This window comes from Hyla sarda, chromosome 8, assembly GCF_029499605.1.
Source record: "Hyla sarda isolate aHylSar1 chromosome 8, aHylSar1.hap1, whole genome shotgun sequence".
Lineage (NCBI taxonomy): Eukaryota > Metazoa > Chordata > Amphibia > Anura > Hylidae > Hyla > Hyla sarda.
This window is the reverse complement of record NC_079196.1, coordinates 212,451,052-212,472,144: the sequence shown is the minus strand read 5'-3', so window position 1 is coordinate 212,472,144 and position 21,093 is coordinate 212,451,052. Positions and strand designations below refer to the sequence as shown.

General features: G+C 41.2%; 1 protein-coding gene across 1 annotated transcript in view; it reads left to right on the top strand.

The window, feature by feature from the left end:
* LOC130285325 (uncharacterized) overlaps positions 1 to 21,093 on the top strand; it is a 90,298-nt gene that overhangs the window by 34,086 nt on the left and 35,119 nt on the right. Inside the window, exons 22-42 of the mRNA XM_056536682.1 lie at positions 2,818 to 3,017; positions 3,722 to 3,810; positions 3,904 to 4,016; positions 5,079 to 5,252; positions 5,414 to 5,613; positions 6,355 to 6,455; positions 7,552 to 7,664; positions 9,160 to 9,342; positions 9,874 to 10,076; positions 11,878 to 11,984; positions 12,074 to 12,189; positions 12,952 to 13,119; positions 15,702 to 15,907; positions 15,995 to 16,098; positions 17,013 to 17,131; positions 17,230 to 17,388; positions 18,401 to 18,600; positions 19,130 to 19,236; positions 20,252 to 20,370; positions 20,463 to 20,624; positions 20,771 to 20,979. Of these exons, the coding sequence (XP_056392657.1) occupies positions 2,818 to 3,017; positions 3,722 to 3,810; positions 3,904 to 4,016; positions 5,079 to 5,252; positions 5,414 to 5,613; positions 6,355 to 6,455; positions 7,552 to 7,664; positions 9,160 to 9,342; positions 9,874 to 10,076; positions 11,878 to 11,984; positions 12,074 to 12,189; positions 12,952 to 13,119; positions 15,702 to 15,907; positions 15,995 to 16,098; positions 17,013 to 17,131; positions 17,230 to 17,388; positions 18,401 to 18,600; positions 19,130 to 19,236; positions 20,252 to 20,370; positions 20,463 to 20,624; positions 20,771 to 20,979 (3,152 nt within the window). The remainder of the gene's footprint in view (positions 1 to 2,817; positions 3,018 to 3,721; positions 3,811 to 3,903; positions 4,017 to 5,078; positions 5,253 to 5,413; positions 5,614 to 6,354; positions 6,456 to 7,551; positions 7,665 to 9,159; positions 9,343 to 9,873; positions 10,077 to 11,877; positions 11,985 to 12,073; positions 12,190 to 12,951; positions 13,120 to 15,701; positions 15,908 to 15,994; positions 16,099 to 17,012; positions 17,132 to 17,229; positions 17,389 to 18,400; positions 18,601 to 19,129; positions 19,237 to 20,251; positions 20,371 to 20,462; positions 20,625 to 20,770; positions 20,980 to 21,093) is intronic.

The window sequence follows — 21,093 nt, the reverse complement described above, 5'->3', positions numbered from 1 at the left end:
ATACCACTATAACTACGTATATAGAGCAGTAGGTTAAAATGCTTATCAACCATTGTAACAAATGCTGGGGTGCGGCAGGTTTATTGCAATTTGACATCAAACAAAATAACAAACACATCTATAGTTGACAAAAAAAGAAAAATCCAAATACTACCTTTTGATAGGAAAGAAGAAAACATTTACAGATTCCCAAAAGGAGACGAAGGAGGTCTCTTTTCCAGGTAAGATGTGGTGTCATCAGATTTTTGTCCTCATGTGTCACATGGGACCCTATGTTTCTCTATTAGTTCTCTTGTATTTGTATCTATATTGAAGTGGATACAAAATAATATTTTTCTTATTTTAATCTAAATCAGGTTTTTGCCTTAGCTTGTAAATATTTCCTTTCACCAAAAAGGTAGCAGGGAAATGGATTGCAGATGCCTTTGGGCCAATGAGGACCCCATTGTGGTTCCTAAAATTTTTTATTTTATTTTTTTGCATTGGTCATTGAATTCATATTATAAATTTTCTTGACATTTGCAATAATTATGATTGATAAAAAGGTAAATATTAGGTATCTAGATCTTCAACTGGCCCTGCACCTTCTTGATGCCAAGGAATGTTCTACACATCTCAGATCTATGCAATGCTATTACGCCAAATGTTTGTCTCACAATAATTCACTGGTCACCTTTGGATCAATTATTGTTGGCAAACATGAGTTGGAATTTTGTCTTCCTCATAAACAAAGCAATTTCTCATGGAAAGAATGGTTTGCAATGACTACAATCAATCTCTGGAAATCAATGCATGCATTATTTATATGGAGTAATCACATCATCCTTATAGTATAATTATGCGCTATATAATTAAGCTCTTATAGTTTAACCTGTTTGACCGGGTCTATTGTCGCTTTGTATAACAACTAACTGGTATTCTGGGTCTGATTGGGGTTTCACTTGTGAAATATGTTTATTCAAGTATTTAAAACATCTAAGCAACATAATAACCAAATTGACCTTACATAGACAACAAATAACCCCCTAACACCAGTCTCTGCTTCTAAGCATTGGCTTAACATTTAACACAACTTTGCTTAACATTAATTACTTTAAAAAAAAAAAAAAAAAAAGAGAAATATGTATTGTTTTTTAAGAAACCCAGAAGATATGAGTACACACCCAATAGACAATATGCTTCTTGCCTAAGAGATGGCGTTGGTGCCTCTATGATGTTCCAAGTTCTACATTTCTTCTATGTTTCCATACTGGATTGACTTTCTTAGGTGGCTTTGCTTTACATACAACCTTCTGACTTTTTTAAAGAGTTATCTATGGTGCTGTTTTTATTTCTAGCAACAGTAAATGCCCGAACAATCTCAGCAAAATATTGTAATAAAACGTGGCTGTACCCTTAAAATAATGTTTTCGGGCTGTTCCCGCTTAGTTGGTTCTCTCAATGAGTCACGGTTCATAAAGAATGACAACTTGACAAATCTCTTATCTTTGCACAATTGCATTACCATGAAATTACCAAAACGGTCTTACAAAAATAGCTTCTATGTAGAGAAGGACGGCACCAGGCTGTGGTGCGCCGATCTCGTGGATCATATAAATCCAATGGAAAAAGAAAAAAATCCCGGCACCAACGGCTTTGATGCAAATGAAAGGATTTATAATACAGCAAGTATTATACACGTTACAAGACACGTTTCGGCCAATGCAGCCTTTTTCAAGGCTGCATTGGCCGAAGCGCGTCTTGTAACGTGTATAATACTTGCTGTATTATAAATAAATCCTTTTATTTGCATCAAAGCCTCTGGTTTTTTTCTTTTTCCCATTACAAAAATAGCTTGCTGTCATATTTTTCATAGCCTCCAACCCAGGATATTGAAGCGTATTATGCTGTTAGTGTTTACTTCACTTTTTGTGTGTATCCAAGCATTGACTTTACCATTGAACATGATAAGAACATTTGTATACTAAAGCTAAAGAACAAACCGATTCCATGTTACACATAGCTATCCGCTTGGATTTTGTGCTACCTATGGCTCTTAGTGGAACTGGCTATTCTAAATTCTACATTGGCACCCATTGATAGATTTATGAGCAAAAATATTTCTTACAGTCTTTGAACTGGCAAGAAGGGATTGTCCGAGTAACTATGAAAAGGCAGAATGAAGAGTCTAGGACTGAACAAAAATTCTTTGGAAACTTTTTTTTTTTTAAGGATTTTCTTTAGGTATTGTCCCTAAAGAAGAGCTTTTGTAAATAAAGGCATTTGTGTTATTGTGGGTAATCCAATGCTAGATGCAAGCTGGTGAGGAAGCATGCCCCCATTTATTTATGGGATTTTAGCTCTAATACAGACAACATTGCAATGGATTCATTGAAGTGTAATGAAATACTCTTTACAGTACAATAATACACTAATAAACAGACACATATATATACATGAACACACACATCCATGTATACACGAACATGAATAAACAATAGACATATAAAAAAAATACATATACACATCCTTGCAAGCTGACACACTTGTGCACACCGACACATACACAAAAACACACACACACACATTTGCATTCTCACACATACATATACAAAAGCATACACATTCTGCATGAGACCATAGGACATAATGGCTTTCAATCCATTTTGGAGTCGTATGATTACACTTGAGTGAATCTATGCTTGTGCTTGGTATACGGTATAACATGTATCTCGGTGAGACCCCAACCAGCTCTTTTTCTACCTGAACAGACAAAACTTCTCACATCTTTGGGTTTTTAGAAAAATGTATATTTCCCTCTTGTACATTTCCATTTAGGTCACGCAGTTCTCTGAAGAAGTGAAATTCAAGATGTTGGAATGGACAACTGATGAGATCTCAGTCAAATTTTCCACATTCAAGGCAAAAGATTACACCCTTTGGTTTGAGACAAGACTCTACCTGGTGACAGTAGTGATAAACAGCACCATCCTTGCCGAATTCCCATTGACCGCTGACTGCGGATCCTACAAAGCTTTGTAAGTGATACCTAATGAAATATCTTACCACTGTTACGATGTTTACTTTGACTTTACTCATCCACAGGTCCCAGATACAGTAGGACATAATGCATCCAATGAGATAATCAGAAACGGGATGCCTGAGCCACAAAAATGGAGCCACTGACTCATTCCATTTCTTACCCAATATGAGCCTAATATTTTGCATGCCCCCAAAGCCCCCACTTGCAGAAGGACAGCCCCTTCTATAAAGATGTATGACCACCATCTATGGCCACCATAGTTGGGCCCCAAAGCAGCAAGGTGGGCTGTTTTATATCTAAAGAACAGGACAGAGCTCCATTTGCAGGAGAAAAATCATGAAGGCTACAGAGAGGAAAATATGCCCATGCTGTCATAGGGGGAAGGAGATTGGGCAAAGCCGGTATGGCATATGAGATCATAACATAGAAATGGAGGGGGGGGGGTGCTGTTACAGATCTTGAAGTACACCTCTGCCCCAGCTATTCATAAATTATTCATAAAGTATTCAGAATATTAGGCAGACTAGATGGGCCAAATGGCTCACGGCATCATACCGGTGAGTGATCCACTTCTTCTTTGTCTTCTTTGGATTTTGGTTCTTATCAGCTGACACATTCTATGTTTCTATGTCCAGTCTGAGTTGGCGGATGAATTTATACAAGACATCTATACATAAAATACTTCTTGTCATCTTACAGCGTAAAAGCATTGAGCAAAAACTACGACAATACAGTTGAATCAAGCAAGGAGGACGTTTTAGATTTTATGACCAACTTCTTAGAAAAGGGTAAGAGAATCCATGCCTTTCCGATTCTGTCATCATCATCACCCTTGCTGTGACACAAGGATAATTATTTGCTGATTTTTGCATTCCTTCTAGGTACAAAATGCACTGAGGACAGCACCGTCAGCTATCTGGAGTCTTCTTTTGGAAACTACATTGCTGAGGCATCTTATGAAGAGCTTGCATCCCACTTCACATCATTTAACCCAGTAAGTGTTCAAGTATATGGCTACCTACAAAAGAATATTTTCCGAAGTAATCTTTTGCAAAAAAAAAAAAAAAAAAAATTGTATGATTTGAACATAATAAATATAAAATATATATTTTTTAAAATCTGTGACTGATAATACCGTATATACTCAAGTATAAGCCGACCCGAATATAAGCCGAGGCCCCTAATTATACTCCAAAAACCCAGGGAAAAAAAAAGTTATTGACTCGACTATAAGCCTAGGCTGGGAAATTCATCATCCCCCCCCATGTCATCATCCAGACCCCCATCATCATCCCCCCCCTTCATCATCACCGCCTGTCAATCCCTTCATCAGTGGTCTTCAACCTGCGGACCTCCAGATGTTGCAAAACTACAACTCCCAGCATGACCAGACAGCCATCGACTTTCCAGGCATGCTGGGTGTGGCAGTTTTGAAACCTCTGGACGCCCGCAGGTTGAAGACCACTGCGGCCTTCGCCATCATCCCCCCCCCCCCCCCTTCATCATCACCGCCTGATATTCAACCTGCGGACCTCCAGATGTTGCAAAACTACAACTCCCAGCATGCCCGGACAGCCATCGGCTGTCCGGGCATGCTGGGTGTTGTAGTTTTGAAACCTCTGGAGTCCCGCAGGTTGAAGACCACTGCGGCCTTCGTCATCATCCAGCCGATGGGAGGTGAGTACAAAACAAAAGGAGGGGGGGGGGGGTCTGGATGATGACGAAGGCCGCAGTGGTCTTCAACCTGCGGACCTCCAGAGGTTTCAAAATTACAACACCCAGCATGCCCGGACAGCCGGGCTTGCTGGGAGTTGTAGTTTTGCAACATCTGGAGGTCCGCAGGCTGAAGACCACTGATGAAGGGAATGACAGGCGGAGAGTTCCCTCGAGTATAAGCAGAGGGGGGCGTTATACTCGAGTATATAAACTCGGCTTATACTCGAGTATATACGGTAAATCCTGCTGAAGGAGTAAACATGTTGTATACAGTTCAATGCGGCCCTTCCTGTTTATGGCCTTATGGAATAACGTTCCCTAATTTCTGTCTTTCTTTTAGTTTGAATCTGGAGTTTTTGAGAAACTGACTGATGTTCAGTTGGGAGACATGATTGTTGACGCCAAGGTGTATGAAAGTCAAGAAAACGCTGTTAAAGTCTTCCAATACCTACAGACACGTTCAGTTGAAAGTGTGGATGCCGCTATGACCCAGTTCACTGCAACAGCTAAAAAAGTAGGTTTCGCAACAATAACTTTTTTTTATTTTTTTTTATTTTTATAACCTTTAAAGGAAAAAGTCATATGAATGCTTAGCTAGACATAGTGGCCATTATATTGCTCCCTATATATATAAAAAATTAACCTAATGAAGTTTTTTTTGCTTGCTTCCTCCAGAAAAATATAGAAATTGACGCCCCCGTCGGACAGACTATGCTTAAATCTTATTTAAACATCGTAAAGTTCCCCCTTCTGACATACAACCGCACCGAAAGGAAAGATCTATTTAAAAAAAGAGTTTCTCTCATGATTAGATTCTTCAATGAGGATGATTTGGATATGTTTGCCGTCAATGACTGTGATACTCTGGGGGACATGTAAGTGATAATGATGCGCAAATGTTTGATGATCGGAATTCTTTATTACAAAAACTCGGGTGTTTACGCAGGTCCATCCACGTTAAAGGGGTAATCCGGTGAAAAACTTTTATTTTTTTTTTATTAATCAACTGGTGCCAGAAAGTTAAACAGATTTGTAAATTACTTCTATCAAAAAATCTTAATCCTTCCTGTACTTATTAGCTGCTGAATACTACAGAGGAAATTCTTTTCTTTTTGAAACACAGAGCTCTCTGCTGACATCACGAGCACAGTGCTCTCTGCTGACATCTCTGTCCATTTCATGAACTGCCCAGAACAGCATATGTTTGCTATGGGGATTTCCTTTTACCCTGGACAGTTCCTAAAATGGACAGAGATGTCAGCAGAGAGCACTGTGCTCATGATGTCAGCTGAGAGCTCTGTGTTTCAAACGGAAAAGAATTTCCACTGTAGTATTCAGCAGCTAATAAGTACAAGAAGGATTAAGATTTTTTTAATAGAAGTAATTTACAAATCTGTTTAACTTTCTGGCACCAGTTGATTAAAAAAAAAAAAGTTCTTCACCGGAGTACCCCTTTAATGAAGCCGAGCTGCAATGATGCTGGAAGAAATGAGCCTTGTTTTTCTCACCCTGTGCAACTCCGTCAACTTAGATGGTGGCCTTGCTTTTAGGTGGACAACTATTATTTTGCTCGTTGGGAAACATCTTGATCATGTCATTTCTTTTATTCTTTTTAGTACGGGTGAGTTGGACACCGAATTTGCGCGTATGTCTGAGGAGACCCGGACTGGCATTGCCAGATGGACTCTTGGCCGTCTGAAGAGCACAAATTTAAGTGGTAAGTATCGCACTAAAGTGTTAAACCTACACATTGTGTTTAAAGAGGTTATCCAGGAAAAATCTTTTTTTTATTTATCAACTGGCTCCAGAAAAATAAACAGATTTGTAAATTACTTCTATTAAAAAATCTTAATCCTTTCAGTACTTATGAGCTTCTGAAGTTAAAGGGGTACTCTGCCCCTAGACATCTTATCCCCTATCCAAAGGATAGGGGATAAGATGTCAGATCGCTGGGGTCCCGCTGCTGGGGACCCCGGGGATCGCTGCTGCAGCACCCCGCTATCATTACTGCACAGAGCGAGATCGCTCTGCACGTAATGACGGGCAATACAGGGGCCGGAGCATCGTTATGTCACGGCTCCGCCCCTCGTGACGTCTCGGCCCGCAATACATCAATACAAGTCTATGGGAAGGGGGCGTGGCGGTCGTCACGCCCCCTGCCATAGACTAGCATTAAGGGGACGGACCGTGATGTCATGAGGGGCGGAGCCATGACGTCACGCTGCTCCGGCCCCTGTATCGTCTGTCATTACGCACAGAGCGAACTCGCTCTGTGCAGTAATGATGGCGGGGAGCCGCAGCGGCGATCCCCGGGGTCCCCAGCAGCGGGACCGCGGCGATCTGACATCTTATCCCCTATCCTTTGGATAGGGGATAAGATGCCAGGGGCGGAGTACCCCTTTAAGGTTGTTCTTTTCTGTCTAAGTCCTCTCTGATGACACGTGTCTCGGGAAACGCCCAGTTTAGAAGCAAATCCCCATAGCAAAAATCTTCTAAACTGGGTGTCCCCCGAGACACGTGTCATCAGAGAGGACTTAGACAGAAAAGAACAACCTTAACTTCAGAAGCTCATAAGTACTGAAAGGATTAAGATTTTTTAATAGAAGTAATTTACAAATCTGTTTAACTTTCTGGAGCCAGTTGATATATATGTGTATATAAGTTTTTTCCTGGAATACCCCTTTAAAAAACAAACAAACATTCACATTTCAGCTATAGAAATAACTATTGGTATAAAAAAAAATTTGGACACTACATTGCAAAAAACTAAATGTTGATATTGATTGCTAATTTTTTGACTATTATTTTTTCAGGATGTAAAACCAAAACACAGACTACATCAGAATGGGTGGAAAGTACATTCAAACAATTCTTTGCATATACTAACATAAAGGAGGTGCAAGAGGTGTATTCCTCACTGGACATAGTAAGTCATGCCACAGTAATAATAAGAATGATGCAATAATAAATTAAAAGGAACAAACTGCTGTAGACACCCACTTTCTGTCAAGAAGGTCCTCCAATGGTGGGCTGATCACAGGTCCTACAGTGATCGGTTGTCATTTTGAGAGGGAACCTGACAGAAAGTGTTCTGTTCCTCCACAGTGCCCCCAGAGGGGAAGCAGTGAACTACACAGCTCCTGTCTTCATCAATGAGCTGTTCGTTTAATACAGGGACATTCCAGGTTCTCCAGAGCAAGAAATACTTTTTGTAGCCACTTTGGCTAATAAATGAGGGACCCGATGGGTTCTCTGTTAGCTCTGAATGCACTTAACAATGTATCTAAAAAGAGGTTCTTAATTCAATAAACTATTTCAAAATATGACTATTGAAGGCAGTAACAGTGGTCCCTCAAGTTACAATATTAATTGGTTCCAGGACGACCATTGTATGTTGAAACCATTGTATGCTGAGACCAGAACTCTATGGAAACCTGGTAATTGGTTCTGAAACCACCAAAATATCATCCGAAAATAGGAAAAAGTGAGGATTAAACAAAAATAAGTAGATAACTAATACAGATAAAGAAAATCCTTACATATAAAAGTAATAAAGATCTGATGGGAGCTGTAAATTACTGTCTATGTCAGTGTTTTCCAAGCAGGGAGCCTACAGCTGTTGCAAAACTACAACTCCCAGCATGCCCGGACAGCCAAAGGCTGTCCGGGCATGCTGGGAATTGTAGTTTTGCAACAGCTGGAGGCACCCTGCTTGGGAAACGCTGGTCTATGTAGAGGACAGGAGCTTCTACAGGGTCCTGTACAGTACATGCAATGTCCTAACAAAGTAACATGGAGCCGCCCTCACCTGGTGTCCAAAGAAGCAGCTAACTGTGGCACAGGTAAAGAGTACAGAACATGTAATACCTCCCTGTACTGTAGGGGGCGCTACCAGACACCAATCAGTGCATGCACTTCAGTAATACAAGTATAGAGTAGTACAGAACATGTAATACCTCCTTGTACTGTAGAGGGCGCTACCAGACACCAGTCAGTGCATACACTTCAGTAATCCAGGTAAAGAGTAGTACAGAACATGTAATACCTCCCTGTATTGTAGGGGGCGCTACCAGACACCAGTCAATGCATGCACTTCAGTAATACAGGTAAAGAGTAGTACAGAACATGTAATACCTCCCTGTATTGTAGGGGGCGCTACCAGATCCCAGTCAGTGCATGTACTTCAGTAATACAGGGGTTTTACCAGTGAATTGACACGTATCACAGATCTGGACTGTCTGTACATTGTATGTTGAGTTTGGTTTCAAGTTACAATGATCCAGAAAAGACCATTGTATGTTGAAACTATTGTAGGTTGAGGCCATTGTAAGTTGAGGGATCACTGTATTACACTCGTAAGTGAAGTAAAGTGAATTTACATATCAAAACCCCTGATAATATTATGTATCCTTTCCTACCAGATTTCAGTCATGAACAACACCAGCATCAACCAGAAGGTCGAATATCTCGTCAGCTCACAAGACATTCTGCAAAATGTTAGCACAACAACGACAGTGTTGGAATCTCTGGCCGAATCGGATGGTTCTGTATCTGTCTCCAGCATCTACACCTTTTTGGACCAGTTTAATGTAGCTTATGGAGAGGTAACTGTTCTAATCTTTATGTAATGACACCAGTCAGTGCATACACTTCAGTAATACAGGTAAAGAGTAGTACAGAACATGTAATACCTCCCTGTACTGTAGGGGGCGCTACCAGACACCAGTCAGTGCATACACTTCAGTAATACAGGTAAAGAGTAGTACAGAACATGTAATACCTCCCTGTACTGTAGGGGGCGCTACCAGACACCAGTCAGTGCATGCACTTCAGTAAATACAGGTAAATAGTAGTACAGAACATGTAATACCTCCCTGTACTGTAGAGGGCGCTACCGGACACCAGTCACTGCATGTACTTCAGTAATACAGGTAAAGAGTACAGAACATATAATACCTCCCTGTACTGTAGGAGGCGCTACCAGACACCAGTCAGTGCATACACTTCAGTAATACAGGTAAAGAGTAGAACAGAACATGTAATACCTCCCTGTACTGTAGGGGGCGCTACCAGACACCAGTCATAGCAACATCATAATAAATGTCTTCTGGAGTAACACCACTTTTCTTTTGTAGCTCAATGTCAAATCCATGACAACTGAAGTGAGGGAGAAATGCATGACCTTCCTATTTACCAACCTGATCTCAGATCTGAACTCAGTGACTACAGAGAAGATTTCCCAGTTTCAGACAAAATTCAAATACTTCCTTTCGGGTATTAGCATAGCATCCGCAGATAAAATCCCAGTGACCATTTCCTGTGATGTGTTCGAAGCAATGTGAGTAGAAATCCATGTCTATACTATAGTCTTTTAGCTTCAAATATAATCAAATAATAGTGACCAAATAATAGGGTCAAATGTCCAAATAACAATTATATGCAGTTGTATACAGTGACCCCCCGACCTACGATGGCCTCGACATACGATCATTTCAGCATATGATGGCCTCTCAGAGTCCATCGCATGTTGAAGGCAGCATTAACATATGATGCTTTTGTATGTCGGGGCCATCACATCAACGGCTATCCGGCAGAGCAGTCTGCTTCACCTGCCACCGGATAGCCGTTTACGGTGCCCCGTGTGGTCCGCTGACGATCACTTACCTGTCCTCGGGGCTCCGCCGCGTCCTCTTCGGGATCCTCTGCATCGTCGGCGCTCTCCAACGACGTCATCACGTCGCTGCGCACGCCGTCCCGTCGTCCAATAGGAGCGGCGTGCGTAGCGACGTGATGGCGGCGACAGAGAGTGAGGATGATGGGGAAGCAGAGGCCTTGCCGGAGCGTCGGGGACACCCCAGGGACGCGGCGACAGCGATGGAAGGTGACATCCCGGGCAGCGGTGACGGTCCGGAGCGCCGGGGACAGGTGAGTAAAACTTCCTCTAACAGTGGTCTTCAACCGGCGGACCTTCAGATGTTGCAAAACTACAACACCCAGCATGCCCGGACAGGCAACGGCTGTCCGGGCATGCTGGGTGTCGTAGTTTAGCATCATCTGGAGGTCCACGGGTTGTAGACCACTGTCCTATGCTTTACATGCACGGATCCCTCAACTTACGATGGTTTCAACAAACGATGGTCCATTTGGAACGGATTACCATCGTATGTTGAGGGACCACTGTATTATTATAAGCATACAGTAGATCAAATGGGGACCAAATAATAGGGTCAAATGTCCAAATAACAATTATATACAGTTGTATATAATAGTAATGCCATATTGCCCTTCCACCATGTAATGCATATACTCCAAAGTACTGTACAAATAATACTAACATAGAATGACTATCAGGGCTATATCTGCTATGAGGCGAGATGGGAAACTCACCTCAGGCAACAGATCGCTGTCCCTAAAGAGGGGGGCATGTACCTAGTAACCATATACCATAACCTCCATTCATCTAGTAATCTAAAAAAATATGCTATACAATGTGATAAAAAAAAACAACAACAACATGCAACTAATTAACATAAGTGGGGACAAAGTAATGAGTGCCAAGACTTGTGTGGTGTCACCTTCAGGGTTGCATGGTGAACACACTGTGCAACTGTACAAGTTACATATCCCAAAGTCTAGATATGGATATTCATCATCAGTCACATAACACCAGCACTCTACTAACTGGAAAGGCTTTCCAAGACCAGAAATGTTATCGTGGTCTTGGTATAAACAAATTAAAAAATTAAAGGGGTACTCCGGTGAAAGACTTTTTGTTTTTAAATCAACTGGTGCCAGAAAGTTTAACAGATTTGTAAATCACTTCTATTAAAAAAATCTTAATCCTTCCAATACTTTTTAGGGGCCCCTAAAAAGTACTGGAAGGATTAAGATTTTTTAATAGAAGTGATTTACAAATCTGTTTAACTTTCTGGCACCAGTTGATTTAAAAATAAAAAATAAAAAAAAGTTTTTCACCGAAGTACCCATTTAAGGTTGGGGTAGAGGGAAGAGAACAATTTTGACTGATTGTTCCCCCTATCGACTCCTATAAATCAGTTTAAATAAGGAAATAAAACCAAAAACCATGACGCAGTAGTAGGAAAATAATAGTACAACTCATTGTGTATCTTGCTCCTCAGTTTTTCGGCATTCAGCAGTGTGTTTGACCAGTTATCCGAAGACGTCGCTAAATTTCTTTATAATAAAATCATCAAATTTCTTCAAGCAAATTATAAAAGCTCATCAGGTGACCTCTTATAACTACACAATAAGCTAAACTATGTCCATGAATTGAAAACAAAGTTGATTTTAACCATTTTCTTTACGGTCCTACAGATGTCTGTAGCAGCCTGTACACCGACAGCAAATCCTATGTGCTGAAGATATTCTTTAAATTCTTGAAATTTGCCACAATCTCTGATATACAATTCTATTACAGCAAAGTCAATATGGTAGGTGTCTTTTCTCACTGTAGATATATAGAACACAGCTGGAGTCATAGTTATTCCTAGCTTTCATTGCACCACAATTGGTGTCGGCCTTTATATTGGTTTAATAACCCAGTTTAGGCTGCATTCACATCTCGTTTTCGCAATACGGGTCCCATATCCCATTTCTGTACAAAAAACGTATGTCTCCAAACCGGACCGAAACATATGCAACCGTATATACCTCCTCATGTTTTTAAACCGTATATGGTTTGAAAACGGATGTCCGTTTGCATACGTTTTAATACATTTTCCTTGAAAAAAAACGGATACGGTTTTATGTTTGTCAACATTTTAAATAAAAAAGTTCTTTTTTATTGAATTTCCTAAAAAAAAAAAAACATGAAAAACCGTATTGTACAAACCGTATGTACCCGTACGCACATACGGTTCTATACGGTTCACATAGACAACCATTTTCAAAAAAACGTATCACGGTTGGATACGGTTTTTCAACCTGACTTCAAACCGTAGTAGACGAAGTAGTACGGTTTGGTGTGCGGGAAAAAACAGCATACAACCGTAGATGAAGCAAAACATAGGCAACCGGATGCTACGGTTGTCAATGTAATGTCTATGCGTAGGGTTTGGAACACGGTTCAATACGTTTTTTGTTGCTGAAACCGGATACGGCAACCGTATTGCAAAAACGAGATGTGAATGCAGCCGTAGAGACTTAAAATGACTAAACTGTAAACTTTATCTTCTGATTCTTGCATCCAATAGTATAAAATCCTAACCGAACTGACTGGAAAACAACTGGGTAACCTGCTCATAAACAGCACGGCGATACGTAACCAATTTGAAGCAATCCAGATTCTAGTAGAAGTTGAGACGCGCGAATACGCTGAGGTCAAAAGTTTCATGTCTGAGATAACAACGGTGGCCAAAGAGGTAGGATTTAAAAAAAAAATTAAAAAAAATTATAATAATAATCTAGTCTTCTAAAGGTATGGTCTTCTCAAAGAAAGGTCCAATATACATGTCATATAAGGGAAATGCTAAATCATCACAGAAAAATATAGTAGTTGGGTAGAGTAGTTGGGAGTGGTCTGTTGGAAAGGTTTTAACTGTATATATAGGGAAACCTGTTTGAAACCACCCAAATTTGCGTTCATATGGTCCTCGTAAGGAGGGTTCAGTATATAGTGGTCCCTCAAGTTACAATATTAATTGGTTCCAGGACGACCATTGTATGTTGAAACCATTGTACGTTGAGACCAGAACTCTATGGAAACTGGCTAATTGGTTCTAAAGGAACCAAAATGTCATCCAAAAATAGGAAAAAGTAGATAACTAATATAGATAAAGCAAATCCTTACATATAGGAGTAAGAAAGAAGAGCTGGGAGCTGTAAATCACTGTCTTGTTTCAGTGTTTTCCAACCAGGCTGTCTCCAGCTGTTGCAAAACTACAACTCCCAGCATGCCCGGAGTTGTAATTTTGCAACAGCTGGAGGCACCCTTGTTGGGAAACACTGGTCTATGTAGAGGACAGGAGCTTCTTCAGGGTCCTTTACAGCACACACAATGTCCTAAAAAAAAAGTAAAATGGAGCCGCCCTTACTTGGTGTCCAAAGGAGAAGCTAACCCTGGCACAGGTAAAGAGTACAGAACATGTAAAACCTCCTTGTACTGTAGGGGGTGCTACCAGACACCAGTCAGTGCATACGCTTCAGTAATACAGGTAAAGAGTACAGAACATGTAATACCTCCCTGTAGTGTAGGGGGCGCTACCAGACACCAGTCAGTGCTTGCACTTCAGTAATAAAGGTAAAGAGTACAGAACATGTAATACCTCCCTGTACTGTAGGGGGACGCTACCAGACACCAGTCAGTGCATGCACTTCAGTAATAAAGGTAAAGAGTAATACAGAACATGTAATACCTCCCTGTACTGTAGGGGGCGCTACCAGACACCAGTCAGTGCATACACTTCAGTAATACAGGTAAAGAATAGTACAGAACATATAATACCTCCCTGTACTGTAGGGGGCGCTACCAGACACCAGTCAGTGCATACACTTCAGTAATACAGGTAAAGAGTACAGAACATGTAATACCTCCCTGTACTGTAGGGGGCGCTACCAGACACCAGTCAGTGCATACACTTCAGTAATACAGGTAAAGAGTAGTACAGAACATGTAATACCTTCCTGTACTGTAGGGGGCGCTACCAGACACCAGTCAGCGCATGCACTTCAGTAATACAGGTAAAGAGTACTAAGGAACATGTAATACCGCCCTGTACTGTAGGGGGCGCTACCAGACACCAGTCAGTGCATACACTTCAGCAATACAGGTAAAGAGTACAGAACATGTGTAATATCTCCCTGTTCTGTAGGGGGCACTACCAGACACTAGTCAGTGCATACACTTCAGTAATAAAGGTAAAGAGTAATACAGAACATGTAATACCTCCCTGTACTGTAGGGGGCGCTACCAGACACCAGTCAGTGCATACACTTCAGTAATACAGGTAAAGAGTAGTACAGAGCATGTAATACAACCCTGTACTGTAGGGGGCGCTACCAGACACCAGTCAGTGCATACACTTCAGTAGTGTTGCTTGCGAATATTCGCAAAGCGAATTTTATTTGTGAATATCGCATATTCGTGAATTTGCGAATATTCGCGAATATAGCACTATATATTCGTAATTACGAATATTCGTTTTTTTTTTTTGTTTTTTTTTCACAGTACACATCACAGTGATCACCCCTCTCTGCTTCCAGCTTGTGTGGTGTAAAGAAGGCTCTAATACTACTGTGTGAGGCTGGCGTGCGAACATTTGAATATGCTAATTTTCGCATATGCGAATTTCCGCTTATGCTAATTTTTGTATATGCTAATTTTCGCATATGTTAATTTTCGCATATACGAATTTTCGCATATGCGAAAATAAAACGAGAATATTACGAATATGCAAATATTTGCGAATATATGACGAATATTCGCCCATATATTCGCAAATATTTGCGAATTCGAATATGGCCTATGCCGCTCAACACTACACTTCAGTAATACAGGGGTTTTACCAGCCAAATGCCCATTTCGATTGGTCAGATCTTCCGGCCATTGACACGTTTCACAGATCTGGACTGTCTGTACATTGTATGTCGAGTCTGGTTTCAAGTTACAATGGTCCTGAAAAGACCATTGTATGTTGAAACTATTGTATGTTGAGGGATCACTCCATATATAGACAATAGGGAAAATTGTAAATCTGGTCTAAATGAGGAGTGTATAACATTGGGATAAACATATTATAGGGCTGTGGAGGTAGTCTTGCTGCTTGAGGAGACTGCCAAACTGGCATATAGAGTTGTATAAGCCAAGCAATGCTCCTTGGGGAAAAAAGTGTGCAAAGTAGCTCTCCTCCAGAAGGAAAAAAAACTTGCTTCACCTTTTGTAGGTACTAATATGCACATTGATCAGAAAATATATAATTTACCTCCATTTTTGCCATTTCTTTAGCAAAACATAGTAACATTACCCGATGAGAATATTGGGAAAGCGATCTATGAGACTGTCTGGAAATCGGTATCTACAAATCTGAAAACTGAAGAAGACTACAAATTTTGGCTAGATGATGACAACCTCAATCTTATTATCACCAAAGTTCCTGCCGAAGCTATTCAAGCGCTCCCAGAAAGTCCTGACTGCAAGTCTCAAAGCAAAGTGTAAGTCTTTTTTGTCACAATATAGTGATAGATATGTTCTTTCTCTTAATTTGTCTATAATAAGGATGTTTGCTGTTCTTTATGTAGGGTAAAAGCTTTTGGAAAAAAATTTAAGGAACTGAATGAAGATCAAAAGAAATCAATGCATGACCAAATTAAAAAATTCAACACAGGCGTGAAAAGTACTAAAGGTAATATACTAAAATCACACAGTTCTTAAATGGGCACTGTCAGATACAAAAACTTTTCATATGTTGTAAAGCATGTAACACCAATAGGTTTTGTAATTGCTTTCATTAGAAAATTTTCAGTATTTCATACTGGAAAAGCCAGTCAAACAACTGCCCCCCCCTGCCTGCTTGGTCACATACCAGTCCTGCTGTGTCCATGCGTCATCACCTATGTCATGGACACACTTCCTTGATTGACAGCAGTGAGAGCAGGGCTCAGAGCTGGAGGAAAAAGGATAGGGGATAAGATGTCTTAGGACCCCCGCAATCTAGCATGCAACACCCACCTGTAAGTACTGCCGGAAGCGCTGGAGGTTCTCAGTCTTTTGCCTCCTGACCACGGGGACGGAGTATAGTGACGTCACGACTCCGCCCCCATGTGACATCACGCCCCGTCCCCTCAATGCAAGTCTATGGGAGGGGGCGTGACGGCCATCACGCCCCCTCCCATAGACTTGCATCAAGGGGGCGGGGTGGGATGTCACACGGGGGCGGAGTCGTGATGTCACGATAATCTGTTCCCATGGTCGGGAGGCATAAGACTTTGAGCCTCCAGCGCTTCCGGCAGTACTTACAGGTGGGTGCTGCATTTTAGATTGCGGGGGTCCCCAGCATCGGGACCCCGGCGATCTGACATCTTATCCCCTATCCTTTGGAGTACCCCTTTAAAGAATATGGACACCTTTTTCCTAAGCAGCAGCAAAATGGTAGAAAAAGTGTAAAATAGATGATAGAAAGTTTATTTTTGCATTCAGAAAACAAATAAACAATTTTAGGTGTCCGTAGCCTTTAAAATTGTTCAGTTTCCTATACTCTAGTATATTTTATTTAAAACTATGTTCCATGACCAGATTTTAATTCACAATCTCTTCCAGGACAAGCGTGCGAGACAACTTCTGGAAGCAGCAGTGAATGGGTAAAGACATTCTATTCGGAATTCGTAGAGCTTGCCACCCTTCGGGAATTAAAGGAAGCAAATTCCAACTTCAGTGCGGTAAAGGACTTTAATATTTATGTAACACAGATTGAAAAATAAAGATGCGTGCGGACTGTTTATTATGATACAAATATGGTATATGATTTACCGTTTAGGCTGAATCTCTTTCGGTAATCTCTGGAGTGCAAGTTGCAGATTTCGCTATTGAAACAAAAGCACTATTGAAGGAAGAAACAACTGTTGCTATCTTGGAAAGCATGGATTCAACACAAAAAATAGAAGACTTTTTAACGCAAATAAATGAAGTCTCTCCGGTAAGTTTTCTAAATACTGTACGCAAATAATTAATGTTACTGATCAATTATGCTGCTCTATCTTCTATGGAAATTGTTGAAGATAGCCAAGTACAGCATTCGGCTATCTCCGACAGGTTCCATAGAAAAATGGTTAGAGCTAACCCCCCCGATCAGAGGATCAGATAGTTAGATAGTACAGTAACCCCCCCGACATGCGATGGCCCCGACATATGATCAAATCGACATAAGATGGCCTCTCATACGATGCTTTTATATGTCGGGGCCATCGCATTAACTGCTATCTGACAACGCAAAATGCTTAAGCTGCTGTCGGATAGCAGTTTAAGCACCCCGGACAGGTTCACTTACCTATCCCTGCTGCTCCGGGTCCACTTCGCGATCCTCCGGCATCTTCTGCATCTTCTCCAGAGTCCGGGCCTCGCCTTCCGGCGTCGTTATTACGTCACTGCGCACGCCGTCCCGGCGCACCAACGTAATAACGTCACCAGAAAGCGAGACCCAGACACCGGAGAAGATGCGGAAGAAGCCGAGGGATCCAGAAGAAGACGCCGGAGCAGCGGGACAGCATCGGGAGCCCCATGGACAGCATCGGGAGCAGTGAGGACGCGGTCCAGAGCAGAGGGGACAGGTGAGTATTAATTGCACTTTTTACATTGCACGAATCCCTCAACATACGATGGATTCGACAAACGATGGGTCGTTTGGAACAAATTACCATCGTATGTTGTGGGACCACTGTATAGGCACAATGGACTTTTTGGACAATAAAGTCATCACAAGGTGTCCCACTGCTGGCATTTCTTGAGTGGGTAAAGCTGGTAGCCAATGTTCCATTTCCACAGGGGATGTAAAGCATTGAAACCAGAGCGGGGTCTATGTGCAATCTGCATGGTCTATAAATTATGGTGACCCTAACGTGTGAACCGGCAGATGACCCATATGGTGAGGGCAAGACACTGCAATTTACTTTTTATAAGTTTATTTATTACACAAACTTAATCTATTGCAGAACGATCTGAAATTCAGTCCATTTGTGGATATAATTGTATCAAAAACATTTGAGGTCATCTCCAAAGACTTTGTCAGTTTCACACGAGAAAAATGGACTGTATGGACCCAGGAGATCCTGACAAACATCCTCTTTGCTGTCAATGCAACTGAAGTAGAAAGTATTCCCTTGCCACTCTCCTGTGACTCTTACCATGAAGTGTGAGTAAATATATTGTAAAGACGTGTTGATTTTACAATGGACACAAATTTGGGATCTAACAATTGTCATTGGGGTGGTCCTTTGGTCTTTTCCACATAGAAACAACACCATTCTTGCCCATAGGCTTCATCTGGTATTGCAACTCAACCATAAATAAATGGCATTAAAGGGGTTCTCCACATTTAGTTCCAAAACTGGGTGCAGGCTGCGGGGTCGTGACATCACGGCCATGCCCCCTTGTTACATCACCCCACGCCCCCTCAATGCAAGTCTATGGGAGGGGGCGTACGCCCCCTCCCATAGACTTGCATTGAGGGGGCGTGGCCGGGACATCACGACTCCGCACCCAACTTTCGGAACTAAATGTTCCGAAATCTGGGGCAGTGGAGTACCCCTTTAAGTTGCAATAGCAGACACAGGGAGGCCCTGTTTTACCCTTTAGCAATATCTAAACTCAGGACATCAGGCACCTACTTGTAATGACTAGCCATTTTCTAGAAAGTATGGTTGTTGTTTTTCTTCTTACAGAGTAACTGGCTTCAACAAAGTCTTTGACGACATGAAGGAGGAAACAAAAAGAACTGTATACAACAAATGCATGAAACGCCAGCTCAGTAACACCCCCGCTCAAAATGGTAAGTCTGTGGGCAGCTTTATGATGTAATTCTACTTTCCTATTCTAAAAATATGCAATTTGCCCCCTTTGGGCTGTAAAAAATAAGCATTTGTCCAAATATTTATCCACTACTCTTGGCAGCATAATTTAGTGGTACTAGTGTCTTCTCCACGACATTGGAAAATGCTAAAGAAAAAAGTAATACAAGCATTCAAAGCCACAAATACGAAGTTACTGCCATTTTTGCACTATATTTAGAGAGGCTCTTCTGGAGAGAGAAAAAATTTGAAGGGGCACTCCACCCCTAGACATCTTATTCCTTATGCAGAGGATAGGGGATAAGATGTCTGATCTCTGTGCAGGCACCCAGCGTTCTGAACGTTATGTTCAGAACGCTGGGTTCAGGCAGCGGTGGTCATGATGTCACACCATAGCCCTTCCATTCATGTCTATGGGAGGGGGCATGGCGTGATGTCCTTTAGATAGGGGATAAGATGTCTAGGAGGAGTACCCCTTTAATCATATATATAGACCGACAGATAGATAGATAGATAGAGATAAACACAGATACATAGACCTTCACCGATATAATCTGACATACATAATAAGTAGTGTTGAGCGGCATAGGCCATATTCGAATTCGCGATATTTCGCGAATATATGGACGAATATTTGTCATATATTTGCTAAATTCGCATATTCATAATATTCACGTTTTATTTTCGCATATGCGAAAATTCGCACATACGAAAATACTTTGCATATGTGAAAATTTGCATATGCAAATGTTCAACAAATGGGAAAATTCGCACGCCAGTCTCACACAGTAGTATTAGAGCCTTCTTTACACCACACAAGCTGGAAGCAGAGAGAGATGATCACTGTGATGTGTACTGTGAGAAAAAAAAATGAATATTCGTAATTGCGAATATATAGTGATATATACGTGAATATGCGATATTCGCGAATAAAATTTGCATTGTGAATATTCGCTAGCAACACTAATAATAAGCAATTGAACTTATATTTTCCAGGCGTACGTTGCGGAAAGCAATCATGGAAATCTGCAGAATGGACTAATATCAATTTTGGAAAGTTTTCCATATATGCAAATCTTACTGAACTTTATGAATGGAATGTCAACCTGCAGACTGTAAGTAGCTTCTGACAGCAACCAGTCTACCTACCTCACATTCTCATATCTATATTCACTAGAACTTATAGGTTTCTCTCGGTTTCTACTAGACGGACATCATCAGTACTTTGAGCCCTGATCAACTGGGAGAAGTTGCTGTAACGTCTATCGAGAAAGAAGAAGTAGCATGTCAGGTGGCGGGCCAAGTGCAGCAGTTTACAGCTGAAGACACGTACTCCTTCCTTGACAGTTTTGTTGTATCCTTCCAGCAGGTAAAGTAGATCCTTAATAAATCTAAACAACTTTCATAAACCATAATTCCTTAGATACATCCTCGTCAATTTGTCAGTTGACCCAATGGATTACCTTGAGTCATTGTACAAGAGGTTATTTTCTCATACTGTTGTTTGTCTTGTAGTCCGGCAAAACAAAGATTACAAGCAACACAATTGGCAACAAGTTCCTGTCAGCAACAATCTCCTCCATCAGTTCTTCATTTTCTGGATACAAAAAAAGTGACTGGGAAAAACTGTTCTCTGACAGACTGCAACTTTTCTTGTTCAGCATTAATGAAGAGCTGTTGACGACTATCTTGGCTTCTGCTGACTGTGATGGTTATGCTGTATGGTAAGTTACACCCACACTTCATAATAAAGGGCATGGAAAGACACATCTCGGTGGCTTCACCATGACTTGCAATTCTATCAACCAATAAACCCAATGACCCTGCTAGGCAACCAA